The 17,490-nt window shown below is 58.9% G+C and overlaps 1 protein-coding gene across 1 annotated transcript; it reads left to right on the top strand.

Annotated features, from left to right (window-relative positions):
• The first annotated feature begins 561 nt into the window (after window positions 1–561).
• Window positions 562–17,489, top strand: FHOD1 (formin homology 2 domain containing 1). The gene is made up of 22 exons (XM_056136193.1): window positions 562–818; window positions 7,551–7,657; window positions 8,020–8,084; window positions 8,441–8,508; window positions 8,592–8,697; window positions 9,129–9,223; window positions 9,489–9,600; window positions 9,685–9,779; window positions 9,897–10,040; window positions 11,626–11,783; window positions 11,867–12,154; window positions 13,765–13,880; window positions 13,971–14,578; window positions 14,880–15,035; window positions 15,217–15,399; window positions 15,487–15,606; window positions 15,682–15,843; window positions 16,195–16,385; window positions 16,480–16,672; window positions 16,753–16,915; window positions 16,993–17,193; window positions 17,267–17,489. The coding sequence occupies exons 1-22, from the start codon at window positions 618–620 to the stop codon at window positions 17,347–17,349; spliced, it is 3,615 nt and encodes a 1,204-aa protein (XP_055992168.1). The 5' UTR covers window positions 562–617; the 3' UTR covers window positions 17,350–17,489.
• Window position 17,490: the final 1 nt, after the last annotated feature.

The following is a 17,490-nucleotide window of genomic DNA, read 5'->3' as shown; positions in this document are numbered from 1 at the left end:
TAAGAACACCCGTGTCTCTTGTCCCAATTTAAGGGAAATATCTGATAATCCCATCTCTTCCTTTTAGACCAAGTGAAATCTATTTTCACTTCTTGATCCAAATCTAAAGGAAACCATCTCCTGCTGTCCCCGTCTCCTGCTTTTTCCTCAAATAAAAGAACGCCATCCAAATTATGCCTCGTACCAACGGAATCAGAGTCATCCCATCCCTAAATTGAGCGAGCCCTGGCAGGCCACCATCTAGAGAGTTCCGTGCCACCTGCCCTAACAATCTCGCGCAGCCTCACCGCCCGCAAACCAAAATAAAGCCTCCCCACCCTCCGAGCACTCGTGGAGGCGGGGCTCGAGCTCAGATTTTCCCGCCCGCCCAGCCAGTGAACTAACGGGATCACGATCGCGCTCTCTGAGTGGCTGGCAGCGAAGCCCCGCCCCCGGTAGTACTTGCCCCCACCTCGAGCTTTCAGACTCTTGGCTCCACCCCCTTCCTCGGCCCCACCTCCCTCTGGCTCCGCCCCTCCTCCCTGGCGTCTGTCCGGCCCGGCCCAGAGAAGTTTGTTAAGTAGACATCGCGGCGACCCTCCCGGAGACGCGCGGCGCGGGCCAGCGGCTGCACAACCATGGCGGGAGGGGAAGACCGCGGGGACGGGGATCCAGTATCCGTGGTGACCGTGCGGGTGCAGTACCTGGAGGATACCGACCCCTTCGCATGTGCCAACTTCCCTGAGCCACGACGGGCCCCCACCTGCAGCCTGGACGGGGCGCTGCCTCTGAGCGCTCAGATTCCGGCGCTGCACCGCCTGCTGGGGGCTCCGCTCAAGGTGAGAGGGGCTGGGGAAAGACTGGAGCAATGATTGAGGGTTCACGGTCGGCGCCATGAAAGCCTCTGGGAGGTGCCCTAGAGGAGGGGCTGGAGCGAGTGCGCCCCTCCGGGGAGGTCTTGAGCCGAGGGCCCCCGGCCACGCTGCCTGGTGTGCTAGGGACACTACAGAGAGAGAAGAAACTTGTAGCCGCCTGGCAAAGTAAAACCCACCTCGGGAGGAGCTGGGGGTGGTCTACTCGCTGCTTGTCTGTCTGGGTAACTGACCGTAGACGGCGGGGTTGTAGCGGCCCTGGGGGAGGAGCCGGGGTGGGGCTAGCTTCCACCTGCTCAGGTAAGTGGGGCGGACCCACAGGGAGGGCTGGACCCGGGGCGGGCCCCTGGACTTGGCCGAGCCCTGGTCCTGCGACTGCCTCGCTTGCTGCGGGTGAAGTGCGCTGCAGATGGGACCGGGGCCTGGGAGTACGAGCCAGTAAGAGACTGCATGGGGCGAGGGGGAGTCCCCAGAAAGCCGCCCGGCCGTGGACAAACAGAGCACGGGCGGCTGCCCTGGTAGGAAAGCCCTCTGAGTCACTTACACCCGTCGCTTACACCCGCCGCTGCTGGGAGGAGGGGGCGGGCCGGCCTAAATTGGAACCGGCGGCCTGCGCTGGGGTGCCCGCGCCCGGCGGTCTGCTAGTGCCGAGGGCCCGGAGAGGCCCTTTTCCAGATGGCCCGCCCTGGCTCCCTCCCGCTCGCTGGCCGTGCTCAGCCCCCCGCAGGCAGCCCTTTCCGGCGCGCTGGGTTTCCGGGCCAGAACTCTGGGAGGCCCATTAGCCTACCCGCCCCCACCCCTGCCCCTGCCCGGTGCCCCGCCCGCCAGTCCTCAGCTAGGGGTGAAGGAGAGAGTTGATGGGGGGGGTGCCCTTCCGCCGCTCCCAGCTTTATTGGGTGCCGAGTTGCGCAAACTTGCCCCCCCAGGGCCCGGGGTCTCCCCTGGAATGTGCCCCGGGCGCCGGGCCCCCAGCCTGCATTCCTCGCGCCGCCAGCTTGCCCCGCCTCCCAGCGCGGGCGGGAGCGGTGAGAATATTCGCCTGAGAGAGGCGCGTGTCCAGGCACACCCACCCCCGAAGGTTGCTGCACTGTGCCCATCGTAGACTTTGATACCACCAACCCCGGTCGGAGGGAAAAGTGAAGAGGACGTGGAAGTGCACCCGAGATCCGAGCTCACACCCGTTGGGCATGTGTCTTGTCGGGGGGAGACAGGGGTGCTGAGCTTCCAGGGTCCTCCTTCCTCTCCTGAGTGGAAATAAGACTGGATCCCTCGACTGTTTTCCTCCCATGCCCTCACTAGAGGCCAGGACCAAGGCTTGACACCGCTCTTCCCTTTTAGGAGTGGGAAGGTTTGGGAAGTCAGCTCCTGGAAAGAGAAAGAGGTTCCGAAGCCCCCAGGCCCCTGGAATGGAGTGACAGTACGGGGAGTAAAGCTTGTGCCTTGTATGAGGACCACCAGAGTTCAATCCTGGGCACCCTTATGGTCCCCTGAGGCTGGCCAGGATGATCCCTGAGTGCAGAGCCAGCAGTAAGCCCTGAGCACAGCCGAGTGTGGCCCCCAAAAACAAACAAACAAATCCCTCATTTAGGGACCCTTCTCCGTCCTATTAGGGGCTTGCCCGCATTAGTCCCTGTGTCCGGCTGAGGACAGTTCTGGGCTCTGAGGGAGAATGTCTTAGGTATTCCCTCTCTCCCCTGCTCAGCCTTTCCTGGTCTCCCCACTTGCAGTGTCCAAGTGCACCTAGTCTACCTGAGATCTGGCCTGGTCCCACAGGCAGGATAGGGAGGTGGGCACTGGTTGCTAAGGTGCCTGGTGGCAGGCCTCCCTGATGCTGGCAGTTGTGCTAGGAATGGTCAGATGCTCGGTGTTGTGCTCATCCCAAATAGAAACTGTGACCACAGCCCCAAAATAGAAGGCTGGAGGAAGAAGGGCTGAAAATAGGGTAGGGGCAGGGACATGGAAGAGCTGAGCAAGGGGGGCCAGGCCCCTCCTTGCAGAAAATGTCAACAGCTGATTCCTCCCCCAGTCCTATGAGGGTGCCCAGGAGCACCGCCATGGCTCAGGCTGGCATCGCTAGCTCTCCCGAGGGGCGACCTGGCCCAGAAACCCAGACTTCTCTTTTCCTGGGCAGAAACCAGAGAGGGGCCGCTTGTCATTTCTTCATCCTAGGTACAATTGTCCTGCACCGGAACAGGACACAGCCTGTTGCTACCCTCTTGCTCTGAGTGCTGACCCTCCTTCCCCATCACCCCCAACCCCTACAGACCCTACCCTCCCTGGGGAGGCATAGGGGCCACCCACTTTCTGTGGAACTCCTGCCCCTGGGGCTAGGCCTCACCTCTGAAATTCCCCCTGGGGGCTTCCTTTTGAAAGGATCCCGGGCCTGAGAAGGCCTTGCTCATTTCCTCCGTCTAGGAGGAAGCTCTCTGGCCACAGGCTCTGACTCATCTCCTGGTGTGTGAGGGAGGGGGAAGGTCCTGGCAGTGCTGTGAGCCCTGTGTGGTGTCCCCAGGGGAACTCAAGAGAACCTGTCTTCCCTCTTAGTAAGAGCTTCCACCAGCCAGGGACCTGTCGGGGCCAGATCCTGACCCTTAGTCTCCTTACTCAGCCCAGCTGCATCCCGCTCTCTGGTTCCTCTGTCCTTCTGAGCAGCACCTAAGGAGCCCTTCTCTGACTTGCAAAGGCCCTATCCTTTCGGGGATGACTTTGACTTCGGCCTGGGCTCTGGGGAGAGTGCTGCCCCCTTCCCTTGGCAGTAGGAATAGCATAGACCTTGGTCCATTGCCACCCACTCTGTTTTCCCAGCTGGAGATGCGAATGTCTCATCCTAGGATGTTTGCTGACCTTGCCATGGTGACCTCTAAAGGGCATGCTGGCGTGGAACTTGAGCCCTTGGGCCCCCTAACAGGGTGTTCTCTCTGAGAGATTTTGAGAAGATGGGAGATGTGGGCACGAGCCATGGCCTCCTCCCATCTCTCCTGGAATGTTGAATCTGCAGGACATTCTAGGCGAGGGATCCTGGTGAGCGAGCCTAAGATCTAGGTTCTGGCAAAAGAAGGGACAGTTACCGCAGCATGTGGGATATATGCTTGTGTGTACATTCGAGGCCCCTTGCTGGAACTGGGAGGACCAGTTTGGGATATTTGCAGAGTCCAGGAGGCTAAAGAGCTGTCTCAAGCCTTTGGCAACCCTGCAGGTCCAGCCCCTCCTCCGCCTCCCTTGGAGCAATTCCAAAGTTTGTGGACCCAAGATCTAAGCCAGTTAGCCCCAACTCCATCCCTGGTTGTATGGCCTGTGATGAAGTCACGGAATTTCTTGTAGAAGGATTATTAGGAGAATTACGGGGCCAGCGCGATAGTACGGCAGGTAGGGCATTTGCCTTGCAAGAGGCTGACCTGGCTTTACTCAGCATCCCATATGGTCCCCTGAGTCCTGCCAGGAGTGATCCTGACTGCAGAGCCAGAAGCATCTTCAGGTGTGGCCCCAAAACCAAAAAATAAATAAGAAGGGTTATTAGGAGAATCATATGAAGTAGGCAGCCCAGGGTAGGAGAGGGGGGCACAGAGGAAGCACCAAATAAGCGTCTCCTTCCTCGAGTCCTATCCTTATCATCACACCCAGAAAGTCACAGTATAGTTGGAGACCCAGGATAACAAGACAGGAGGGTCTTCAGCACCCAGGGCCCTACGTTTCTAGGCAAGAAGGAAACAGCAGTTTTTCGGGAGTCCTTCATTGGATCTTCCTTCCCCACCTTTCCCATGCCAGGCTTTGACCCTGTCTCTCTCACCTGATTATGATGTTGTAAGATATATTGGGGGTAGGGAGCAGTTAAGCAGCTCAGGGGTAGAGCGTATGATTCGCATGTATGAGGCCCCGAGGCTGGTTCCCAGTACCATGAAGCATGGCTAGGAGACACTGTTGTCCCCTAAGTTTGCTCCTACATAGAAAACCAAATGGAGGCCAGGAACACAGCTCAGCAATAATGTGCGAGGCCCGAGGTTCAATCCTTGGCACCCACAAACCAAACAACACATGTAACCAATTGGTTACAGCTGCCAGAAAAGCCTGAACCCTCCTCAGAGAATCAAGAGGAAAGAAGTGGGTTAGAGGCTAAAGTGAGGGAATCCTTCTGGAGAGATGCCCCCCACCCCCCCGAAACAGACAGCAGAGAAGTGGGGCAGATGAGAGCCAGGAGGGGGTGGAGAAGATGGATGTATACTGTATGCAGACCCAAGCGGCCAGCACAGACTGAGTTGGGGGAGGCCTGGCCCAGTCCCAGGGTGTGAGGAACAAGGTCCAGAGGTTTGGCTTTCAAAAGAGTGACCCCAGGAAGGGGGCAGGAGTGTTAGGGACAAGTACCACCCAGCAGGCAGGAAGTCTCCCCTCTTTGCTGCTTGCCTGACCCTAGCTGGCTCCCGCCGTTATCTCCTTGCAGGAAAGACAGCTGCGGGGTTAGGGGACACTGTCCTGGAGGCTCCAGCCGACTGTATCCTCTTCACCTCCTCCCTAGAAATGAAGTTCAGGCAGGACTGGCCAGAGAGGCCACTGCCCCTCCCACACAGGGATTGGGGTTCCACCTGCTCGGAGAAGCAGCTTGAGACGAGGGGACTGAGCTATTGGGCCCACGCCCCAGAAGGATGCAGCTCTATTGGATGGACAGACCCTCCTCACCCCACTGTGCATGGGAGCATGTGTGCAGGCGGGGAAGAGAGCCAGCCCGGGCTGTGTGGGTGTGTGGGTGTGCTCCCTGGGCCTGTGCAGGCTGGTGAGCACACACTGGAGTACCCCACCATCTACCTGGGTGTATAGGCAGTTCCGGGAATATCTGATCACCGTCTGGTGTTTACTTTCACGGAACCCCACCCCTCCGCTCCATAAGCTCCCTGGCCAGAGGCCCTCCTCCATTCATGGTCCCGATCCCTCTGTTCCCCCATGGCCTGGGCGGAAGGGAAGGGAGACGCAGGGTCTCTCGTACCCTGTTGCAGATTCCTCAGGTACCTAAAGCCAGCCCGGTCCCTCTGTTTGCCTGGAGGAGCTATTCTATATGCATGAGACTAGGAAGCTTCTTTGTGAGGGGAGGGTTGCGGCTCTAGGAGAAATAGGTCTGTCCAGTCCCAGAATCCTCCAGGCTTTGGTAGAGGGTGATGCAGCTGCCCTGGATGGGGGAGGGGCGAGATTGCTGAGTCACTCTTTGGGAAGAAGGCTCCAAGGAATTTGGGGCTGCCCTCAACTCTCAGAGGAGCTGGAGCGGGTCCTGGACAGAGCACCCCAGCCCTGGGGCCTTGCCTGTTCCCTCAAGCCTGTTCCCAGTAGGCACTGGAGATGACTCTGCTCCCAGGGAGGCGAGAGGCCAGGCCTGCCCAAGGGAAGGGCAGGCTGCCAGGCAGGAAGTGGGACAGAGAACAGGATAGAGTGTTTGTCCTACGACCCATGGCCTGGGCGGGGGTGGGGGTGGGGGTGGGGGTGGGGTGTCACCCAAGGGCCTTCCAGACTAAACTGCCAGCAGGAAAGAACTGGGTCAGGCATTCAGCATGAGTAGGGATGCTAAACGCAGGGAGAGTTGGGGGCATGAGTGGGACTCGCTTTTTCCCCAGGGTGGGGGGAGGGGAGCTAGGGCAGCCTGACATACACTGGGGTGGGTGCTCCCTCGGCCATGGCACCTCAGGGAGTCGGATGCTCCGGGGACTTGGCCGAGCCTGAATGCTGGGCCACGTGTATTGGAGGGCAGCGTCCAAGAGACTCGGTGATGCCCTCAGACTCTCCCAAGTCGCCTCTTAGACCTCAGGGCAGGCACTTCTCAAGGGACCAGTGTCACACCCCGTGGGTCACACCCAGGTGGTTAAGGGATGCCAGGGTTAGACAGGAGCAAGCAGACACAGGAATGGTGCATGTGTCCCCATGTTACAGATGCAGATATCCAGGCCCTACAGACTGAGTCACAATCCTAAAATCACCTGCAGTTGTGCTGCTTGGGCGCCAGACCTGGGGGCAATTTCAGTGCCAAGGACGAGACCCAAGCAAGGACTGACGAGCCTCTAAATCCTCACTGACTTCCTCTCAGACACACAAACCCACACACACCACACTGTACGCACCGCACCTTAGCTTGCACCTCCCCGCATTCTTCACACTTTCTCCTGGGGCTCCTGGCCACAGCTTATCACCCCGCAGGGCTGTGAACTTCCTGGAAGGCAGAAACTTCCTCCCAGTCACCCCATTCCCTTTCCTTATTGATGCGCAATAGCAGAGTGAACATCAGTCAGCAGTTACTGTGTACCAGCTGCTCTGAAGGCTCTTCAGTGCACACACAGGGCAAGAGAATCATGAGGGCACCTGGTTTGTGGCAGAGGACACGTGTCCGGTGGAAGAGAGGGCCTCAGAGGGGGCCACTGCAGCAGGCTGCCTAGAGGAGGTCAGGGACGCATTCCAAAGGCGACTATCTAATCTGACAATGAAAGAATGGGTAGGTCAGGAGACAACAAAGCAGGAACAAGCCTGGTCCCGAGACTCGTTCCCACTTGCACATGAAGAGCACGTGAGAAATAATAGCTGAAGAAATGCCCGATGCAGTTGACCTGCAGGTCGCTGCCCGCACCTGGGGTGGGGACCTGCCTGGGAAGAAGGTGGACTGTTTCTGTCCCTCTCCCCTCATGCCCGCCTCTTCCACTCAGCTCTAACAGCCGTTTCCTTTGCCCCCAGCTGGAGGACTGTGCCCTGCAGGTGTCTCCCTCCGGATTTTACCTGGACCCCGAGCTGTCCCTGGAAGAGCAGCGGGAGATGCTCGAGGGCTTCTATGATGAGATCAGGTCAGAGTCTGTGGGGCCAGGAGGGCCAGCTGGTCCCCACGCTTGCCCTGGCCAGGGCCTGTCTCAAGTGTCAGCACCCAAGACATCTGATCGCTAATCCGAGCATGGGCCCCCTCCTGCTGCCCCAGGGAACAGTGCCAGGGGAATCCCAAGACGGGCCGGTGTTCCTGGGATGGGAGTGGGGTCTCTTTCACATACCTGAGATGCCTGTGTCTGCACACATACCCCCGCCCCCATCTGGCCCTCTCCTGGGCCCTTGGAGGAGCAGCTGGGGAGGAAGGAGCTGGGTGCCTCGGTGTTGGAGGGGGGGCAGGGGGACTGCAGACAGGCTGGGAGCTGCTGACAAAGCTGCTTGATTCTAGCAAAGGGCGGAAGCCTACGCTGATCCTGCGCACCCAGCTCTCCGTGAGGGTCAGTGCCATCTTGGGTGAGTATGTGAGGGAACTGGGACCCAGCAACCCCCGCCACACACACACACACACACACACACACACACACACACACACACACACAGCCCAGAGCCCAGCCAGCTCCGGTTCATTCAGGCCTGGGCTACGCCCAGAGGTCAGGGCACAGTGGACAGAATATATGTAACCTCTCCTCATTCCTATCCTGACCTTTCTTCCCAGAGCCAAAGCTAATAGCACAATAGACTGGAGGGGGCTGCTGGCATCAGGGAGCAGAGAAGGTGGGAGGGTCAAGGTTCTCAAAGATTCTATGAAGGGCAGGGGGGTGTCGAAGAAGGCTTCGGTGTCCCCTGGCCCATGCCCTCCTCCCTTGCAGAAAAGTTATATGGCTCCAGTGGCCCCGAGCTCCGCCGCTCCCTCTTCTCACTGAAGCAGATCTTCCAGGTGACGCCCAGAAGAGGGCTGGGGCTGGGAATGGGCACCCAGCCTGGGACCCCCCCGCCTTAACTCCCCGGTGGTGCCCACAGGAGGACAAAGACCTGGTACCTGAATTCGTCCACTCCGAAGGGCTGAGTTGCCTGATCCGCGTGGGTGCTGCTGCTGACCACAATTACCAGACCTACATCCTCCGAGGTCAGCCCACCCCCAGGCTCTCTGCCTTCTGCCACTCTTGTTTTGGTTTGGGGGCCACATCCGGCAATGCATGGGGGTTACTCCTGTCTCTGCATTCAGGAGTCCCTCCTGGCAGTGCTCAGGGGACAATATGAGATGCTGGGGACCAAGCACACCGGGTTCACCGCATGTATGGCAACCGTCCTACCTGCTGTACTATGACTCCAGCCCCCAGCCACCTTTTTTTTTTGGCTTTTTGGGTCTCACCTGGCGATGCACAGGGGTTACTCCTGGCTCTGCACTCAGGAATTACCCCTGGCGGTGCTCAGGGGACCATATGGGATGCTGGGAATCGAACCCGGCTCGGCTGTGTGCAAGGCAAACGCCCTACCGCTGTACTATCACTCCAGCCCCAGCCACCCTTTCTTCACCTCTCGTCCTTGTATCTTCAGCACTGGGCCAGCTGATGCTTTTTGTGGATGGGATGCTAGGAGTGGTGGCCCACAGTGAGACTGTGCAGTGGCTGTACACACTGTGTGCCAGTCTGGTAAGTGACCCCCGCACCCCCACCCACCCTCCACCCTTTTCCCCATTGTGTCTCTGCAGGGTGGGCTAGAATGGGTGTCTCTGACACCCCACCGGGCCCGCAGGGGCATTTCTCTCCCTGGGAGGGAGCCTGAATCTTCCTGCCTACACGGTCCTTTCTGAGTCCAGTCCCCACAGCCTGTCCTTTCCCCCTGCCCCCGCACCCTCCCCCAGGGGCTGGCACAGATCTGGCCCACGCCCCAGTCATGCGGTCACCCCTCCCTCAGTCCCGCCTGGTGGTGAAGACAGCCTTGAAGCTGCTGCTGGTGTTCGTGGAATACTCCGAGAACAATGCACCGCTGTTCATCCGTGCAGTCAACTCTGTAGCCAGCGCCAATGGTCAGATCCTGCCCCTCCCTCCCCACGGCCCCAAGCCCTCTGCTTCCTGTCCCCTGTGTGACTACGCCCCTTTCTGTGTGACAGGCACTCTTCCATGGGCCAACCTAGTGTCCATCCTGCAGGAGAAGAATGGTGCTGATCCCGAATTGCTGGTGTACACAGTGACGCTCATCAACAAGGTATGGGGAGGAGGAGGGAGAGGGCACCCAAGGCCAATCCCCCTGCCCATCGGGCTCCTGCTTTCTGGTCCCTACCACCCTGAGTCTTGCCCTTCTCCCCTCCCCCCCCCCCCCCAGACACTGGCAGCACTTCCAGATCAGGACTCCTTCTACGATGTGACAGATGCCCTGGAGCAGCAGGGCATGGAGGCCCTGGTCCACCGCCACCTGAGCACAGCTGGCACTGACGTGGACCTGCGCACACAGCTCGTACTATATGAGGTGAGCTGGCAGGCAGGGCCCCAAGCCAGTTATATATATATAACCTAGTGATATAGATCACTAAGAGATTCACTTGCTATCAAACAAGAATGATATCACTTATATGGAGAGTAAGTGGATGAGGAAATGTTATGTTTTAAAGGGGGATGCCTAGATCACCCTTGGCCCCAGAGTCTAGGGAAAAGGAAAAACTTAGAGTGAAGGGGAAGGAAAGAAGAGATAGAAGAGAAGCAATGGGGGCAGGGGTCAAGGGGATTCGGGTCCATCAGTGGTGTTAAAGAGTGATAGAGCTAAATATCTAAACCACAGAGTCAACAACACTGAAAACACAAGACCCAAACTTTAATAACCTAACGTGAAAGTTGCCTGTCAAGATGGCAGGCTGAGGCTGGCCAGGGGTGGGAGGCAGGTAGGAGGGAGAACCTGGGAACACTGGTGGAGGGGAGTTGATACTGGTGGCAGGATTGGTGATGGAATACTGTATGTCAAAACCAACCATGGGGACTGGAGTGATAGCACAGTGGGTGGGTGTTTGCCTTGCACACGGCTGACCTGGGTTCGATTCCCAGCATCCCATATGGTCCCTGAGCTACTGCCAGGAGTGATTCCTGAGTACAGACAGAGCCAGGAGTAACCCCTGTGCATCACAGGGTGTGACCCAAAAAGCCAAAAAAAAAAAAAAACCCTAACTATGAATAACTTTTTAACTCATGGTGCTTTAATAAAATAAGTAAGTAAGTAAAGGCCCTCCCGTTGATCATCGATTTGCTCAAGCGGGCCCAGTAACGTCTCCATTGGAGACTTTGTTGTTACTGTGTTTGGCATACTGAATATGTCCCGGGGAGCTTGCCAGGCTCTGCCGTGCGGGCGAGATACTCTCGGTAGCTTGCCGGGCTCTCTGAGAGGGGCGGAGGAATCGAACTCGGGTCGGCCATGTTGGCTGCATGCAAGGCAAACGCCCTACCACTGTGCTATCGCTCCAGCCCTGTTAAATTTGGAAAAAAAAATTCAGATATACGGGGCCAGCCGGTAGGGTGCTTGCCTTGCATGCAGCCAATCCAGGTTTTATCCCCAGTTTCCCATATGGTTCTTGAACCAGCTCAGACTAAGTCCTGAGCATTGCTGGTGTAGCCCAAAAATGAAAACAAAAACTAACAACAACAACAAAATTCAGGTATGAGTACAGTTTTAGGTATGCAAACTATTAAATATTTGTACATACTGTGAAATGATAACCGCAATAAAAATAGTTAATCTCCATTAGATTAAATATTTTTATTTTTTTAAATTTTTTTTTGCTTTTTGGGGTCACACCCGGCGATGCTCAGGGGTTACTCCTGGCTCATGCACTCAGGAATTACTCCTGGCGGTGCTCGGGGGACCATATATAGGATACTGGGAATAGAACCCTGGAGGGCCATGTTGGCTGCGTGCAAGGCAAACGCCCCACCCGCTGTGCTATCGCTCCAGCCCCTAGATTAACTATTTTTAAGAGAGAAGGGGAGGACGGGTGCAGTTCCCCAGAGCCCCACACCACCTACGTGAGCCTCTCCCAGGGGCTCACCTCTGCACCCACCTCAACCAGAGCACCCTGCGGTTGGAGGATGGAGACACAGAGGAAGCAGCAGCCTGCACTGCCAGTGGTGGGCGCCGGGAGCGTAGAAAGCCTTCGTCAGAGGAGGGCAAAAGGAGTCGCCGATCTTTGGAAGGTGGGGGCGGACCTGTGCGAACCCCGGAGCCTAGGTAAGAAAGCCCCCCGTCCCCCAGCCCCATGGAAAGGGTGTAGGTTCTGGCTGGCTCAGTCACCTGACAGGCCCCGCCTCCAGCCCAACAGGCCCCGCCTCCAGCCCGACAGGCCCCGCCTCCAGCCCACCGACTCCCACCTCGCTGATAGGCCCTGCCTCCAGGCCCTCAGGCCCCGCCTCACCGACAGGCCCCACCTCCAGCCCTGCAGTTCCCACATCGCCCATAGGCCCTGCCTCCAGGCCCGCAGGCCCCGCCTCACCAACAGGCCCCGCCTCCAGACCCCTGAGCCCTCCGTCCAATCCCCATGCTTCGATGAGCTTCTTTCCTATCATCTCAGCAGACAGTTCCTGCGAGAAGAGTGTCTATAAGTAAGTAGTGAGATGGCGGTGGCCCCAGGGGTCTTCTCTCCCAACTCTCCCTCTGCTCTGCAGCCCTCCACGGGCCTTGCTCCTCCTCTGTCCAAACTCTTCTGCCCAGACCCGTGCTTCTCTTTCTTTCCTTCCAGACTTCACCAAACTGTTCCTGTTTGGTAAGTGACTGCTGGGGGCTGGGTTCCGCCCCAAAGGGACCCCCCCCCCCCCCACAGCTTCTCTTTGTCTCTCTGGCCTGCCACCTCGTTACTGCCTGTCACCTGTCCTACCCACTCCCGTTGTGCCTTTTCTTGCACTGTTTCTTCTCTTGTTCTGCCCCGTCTCTTACTATACCCTACACTGCTAACCCCGCTCTACTTCAGTATCCACATTTCCTGCTTTCCTCATCCCCTTGTCTTCCCATTTGGGGAAGGGAGGAAGCCACAACATCACTGCCCATCTGTGTGACTGAGTAGCTGGGATTCGGGGTAGAGCAGGAACCACGATTACCATCTCTTCCTTTCCCCCTCACACCCACCCCCCAACCCCTGAGAGCTCATCTGTCCCCCAGCCCCGTACTGGGCAGGCCAGGAGTAAATGCAGAGACCAGCCTGCCAGCCCTGCCACGTGCTAGGGCTTCAGCATTGCTTCCTAGGCAGGGGTTCCACATGCATAATGCAGCCCATTTCTCCCAGACTTAGGCCTCCTTGGCTAGCCAAGACCAAGCACTGCGAAGTGGCTCCCTAAGGTCCTAGTGCTCCCCATGCGTCAGTGATGACAGTTACACAGGACAATCTCCTGTGTTCTCATTCTAGGGTTGGGGAACCGGAGGCCTGGAACAGGTTGCTGGAGAAGCAACCAGAAGCTGAGGGAGGGGTGGGGGCTGAGAGATGCCAAAGCAGAGACACTGGCTCAGCATATAAACTGAGGGCAAATGTCAGACCTTTTCTGGGGCATAGGCCATAGCTTTCAGAAGCTGCCAGCCATGCCAGGGAGGGACAATCTGGTGTGCCCATTCAAACAGCTGGCCCCATCCCTGTTCCAAGGGTCTTTGTCTAAGACAAAAGTTCCCAAACTCATGAGGCCAGAGAGATAGTACAATGGGAAGGGGATTTGCCTTGCACAAATCCTGGCATCCCGTATGGTCTCCTAAGTAGTTCCTGAATGCAGAGCCAGGAGTGACCCCTGAGCATTGCTGGGTGTGGCCCCAAAACAAAAACAATTATCTGGCTTATTGCCCCTTTTCAAAAGAAGGAAATTACTCCACCCCCACGGCTACTCCCAAGTCTGCCCTGCTGGATCATTCCAGTGACAGAAGGAGGTGGCATTACCCACTTTGGGAGACACTGGCCTAGGGTCAGGACAGTGACCCTGAGAGGCAGCAAGGGTGCAAAGGAGATGTGACGTAGGTGAGGCGATCCAGAAATGCTGGCATGGTGGTAGTTAGTCCAGCTGTGAACTGCCTGGGAGCTGGCCTTGGGGTCTGCTCAGTGCATGCACTGTTCCTGTGTGGTCTGTGTGTGCCTGAAATTAGGGGCAGGGCCCGGACACCCCACAAGGCATGTCACACACGGGGTGGTAGCGGGAGGGGGCCATTAGCTGTCCTCACTAACAGCACTTCCCTCCAGAGCCCGGTTCCTGGAGAATGTGGCAGCAGCGGAAACAGAGAAGCAGGCTGCACTGGCGCAGGGCCGGGCGGAGGCCCTGGCCGGGGTCATGTCCGATGAGACTGACGGGCACCCAGGTGCGTCAGTGGATAGGCGGAATTTACCCTTGCTGCCCTGCTGCCCCCCTCCCAAGGCATGATGCCAGTCAGTTGCTCCCACTCTTCTAGATACTCGGGAACTCTGGAGCTCCCCAGAGGCAGCCCCTGGACCCAGAACACCCCAGAGCCCTACCCACCGAGTGCTGCTCTGGTCCCAGCGAAGCCTTGACACGGAGTCCAGAGAGCTACAGACCCCACCACGCCCCAAGGTTGAGCCCATCCAGGAGCTTCCGGCCCGAGTCCCCAAGCTCTGCATTGGAGACCTGGACTTCTCAGATCTGGGGGACGACGAGGACCAGGACATGCTAAATATGGAGCCTGTGGAGACTGGGAAAGGGGTCCCACCACCACCACCCCCACTGCCCTCATTCTCTGGAGGCCCGCCACCTCCCCCACCACCACCTCCCCCACCCATCAAAGGTCCCTTCTCACCACCCCCTCCACCCCCCATCGCCCCTCTTCCCCCCTCTGCACTTGACGGCCCAGCCTTCCCCACCAAGAGGAAGACTGTGAAACTCTTCTGGCGGGAGTTAAAGTTGACTGGGGGCCCTGGGGGCCCTCGGAGTCGCTTTGGGCCCTGCCCCACCCTATGGGCCTCCCTGGAGCCTGTCTCGGTGGACACAGCCCGACTGGAGCATCTGTTTGAGTCCCGGGCCAAGGATGTGCTACCTTCCAAGGTAGGGAACCCCACCTTCATCCGCCAGGTAAACCCAGTGCAGGAGGGCCCAGAGCTGTGCAGGCCAATCACTAATCCCCCACACTGGGAAACCGAGACAGAGAACTACAAGGGATTTCTCTGAGATCTCAGCAAGAGACCCACCGAGCCCCCAACTGGTCAGCGCATCCCAAGGCCTGACACGCCCGAGAATCCTGACTGTGGAGTAACCCTGCAGGGCCTTATGGGCATGTGCTTGGGTTACTGTTCCAGCTTCCCCCTGCCCCAGCCTTACACTGCTGCCCTCCTCCTCCCTTCCAAAGAAAGCTGGGGAGGGCCGCCGGACAATGACCACGGTGCTGGACCCGAAGCGCAGCAACGCCATCAACATTGGCCTGACCACACTGCCGCCAGTGCACGTCATCAAGGCTGCCCTGCTCAACTTTGATGAGTTTGCGGTCAGCAAGGACGGCATTGAGGTGGGGGACACCAGACAGGGCACCGGGTGGGAGGTGGGCCTCTCCTTTGGACAGGGAGCTTGTGGGGTTTTCCTGCCAAGCACAGTCTGCATCCTGGGGCTCCCCTGGGAAGAAGTCGAGACCAATGCCAGATGCCCGCACTGACCAAGGGGCCACGGGGGCGTGGCGGCTACACTTCTAGAAGCTCCTGACCATGATGCCCACGGAGGAAGAACGGCAGAAGATTGAGGAGGCTCAGCTGGCCAGCCCGGATATACCGCTGGGCCCCGCTGAGAGTTTCCTGATGACCCTCGCCTCCATCGGGGGCCTGGATGCCCGCCTCCAACTCTGGGCCTTCAAGCTGGACTATGACGGCATGGAGCGGGTACCTGGTTTGTGGGTGAGGATGGGCAGTGGGCATAGGCGAGCCTGATGGGCACCAGAAGTCTGAGTCCCCGGTCTCCCGCATCAGGAAATCGCTGAGCCACTCTTCGACCTGAAAGTGGGCATGGAGCAGCTGGTACAGAATGCCACCTTCCGCTGTATCCTGGCCACGCTGCTAGCCGTGGGCAATTTCCTTAATGGCTCCCAGGTGAGTGAGCACCTACGGGCTATGGGCACCAGGGCTCCGAGCCAATCAGGCAAGGCTCAGACCAGGTCATTTCAGAGCAGCGGCTTTGAGCTGAGCTACCTGGAGAAGGTGTCGGAGGTGAAGGACACGGTGCGCCGCCAGTCACTGCTGCACCACCTCTGCAGCCTGGTGCTCCAGAGCCGGCCTGATTCCTCCGACTTCTACTCAGAAATCCCCGCCCTGACCCGCTGTGCCAAGGTTAGCACCAATCATAGCCCTGCCAGAGCCTGGCCCGGCCTGAGGGAATGAGGCTGACCCGGGCTGCACTGCCAGGGCGTGCTCAGGCTGCAGGTGTGGGCCCAGGCTGTCCTCTCCAGAAATTCTCCTTCATTGGCCTGGCGACACCTCCTCTGTCTCTGCATCTCAGTGGAGCAACCACTCTACCGAGGCCTCTCAACCTCCCACTGCATTGCATGCTCACCTCCATCCGATTCTTGCATTCCAGAGTGTTCAGAGCAGATGTCTGTGTCCCTCGGGCCCAGCTTGCCAGCCAGAAGCTTCAGGGTTTCGGGGTCAGGGGGACCAGTATGCATACCCCTCCTTTTCTAGGTGGACTTTGAGCAGCTAGATGAAAACCTGGGGCAGCTGGAGCGCCGGAGCCGGGCCGCTGAGGAAAGTCTGCGGGGCTTGGCCAAGCATGAACTGGCCCCTGCCCTGCGGAACCGTCTCACACACTTCCTGACCCAGTGTGCCCGCCGGGTTCACATGCTGAGGGTCGTGCACCGCCGCGTCTGCAACAGGTGTGGGCAGGAGCCCGGGAGAGGCGAGTGCGCCACCGCCATCCCTCAAGCCCCAAGCTGGACTCACTGTCCTGCCGCACCCTCTCCTGCCTAGGTTCCACGCCTTCCTGCTCTACCTGGGCTACACGGCACAGGCAGCCCGTGAGGTGCGCATCACGCAGTTCTGCCACACGCTGCGGGAGTTTGCGCTGGAGTACCGCACCTGCCGGGAGCGCGTGCTGCAGCAGCAGCTCAAACGGGCCACATACAGGGAGCGCAACAAGACCCGGGGCCGCATGATCACCGAGGTGGGTGCCCCTGCCTGCCGGATCCCAGCCACCCCACGATCCCCTTCCCAGTGCTCAGCTCACTCTGCTCGCCTCTCCAGACAGAGAAGTTCTCAGGTGTGGCCGGGGAAGTTCCCAGCCACCCATCTGTCCCTGTGGCTGTGGGCAGCGGGCCAGGCCGAGGTGATGCCGACAGTCATGCCAGCATGAAGAGTCTGCTAACCAGCAGGCCCGAGAACTCCACGCATGCCCGCCGCAGCAGAGGTGGGACCCGTGGCCATGGTGGGGACAGTGGGATCTGGCAGCCCCTGGTTCTTACCTCCCTCCCTGGCCTCCCTCAGGCATGGTCCAAGGCAGCTCCCCAGTCATGCCCACAGCGCCGGGACCTTCTACTGCTCCCCCTGGAGAGCCCCCTGGCTCCAGTTTACCCAGTGACACTTCCGATGAGATCATGGACCTCCTGGTGCAGTCAGTGACCAAGAGCAGTCCGCGGGCCTTGGCCGCTCGGGAACGCAAGCGATCCCGCGGCAACCGCAAGTCCTGTGAGTAGCCCTACCCTGCCCGCTGCCTGCTTTCTCCCCGTCACCCCCCTCCAACCCTGCTCTGTCCCTGCAGTGAGACGAACGCTGAAGAGCGGGCTCGGAGAAGATCTGGTACAGGCACTGGGGCTGAGCAAGGGCACCGGCCTGGAGGTGTGAAGGTGCGGCCTCCAGACCCGGATACAGCTGCAGCTCACGCTGCACAGGACTAGTGTGGGGGGCGCTGGAGGCCATGCTCTCTCCAACTCCAGGCCTGCTCTGCCCCATCTGCAATGCCTTTAACAGTATTATGTGTGTGTG

The sequence above is a fragment of the Sorex fumeus genome, unplaced genomic scaffold, assembly GCF_029834395.1.
Source record: "Sorex fumeus unplaced genomic scaffold, SorFum_2.1 ptg000122l, whole genome shotgun sequence".
Taxonomy (NCBI): Eukaryota; Metazoa; Chordata; class Mammalia; order Eulipotyphla; family Soricidae; genus Sorex; species Sorex fumeus.
This window is presented reverse-complemented; position numbering and strand designations above follow the sequence as displayed.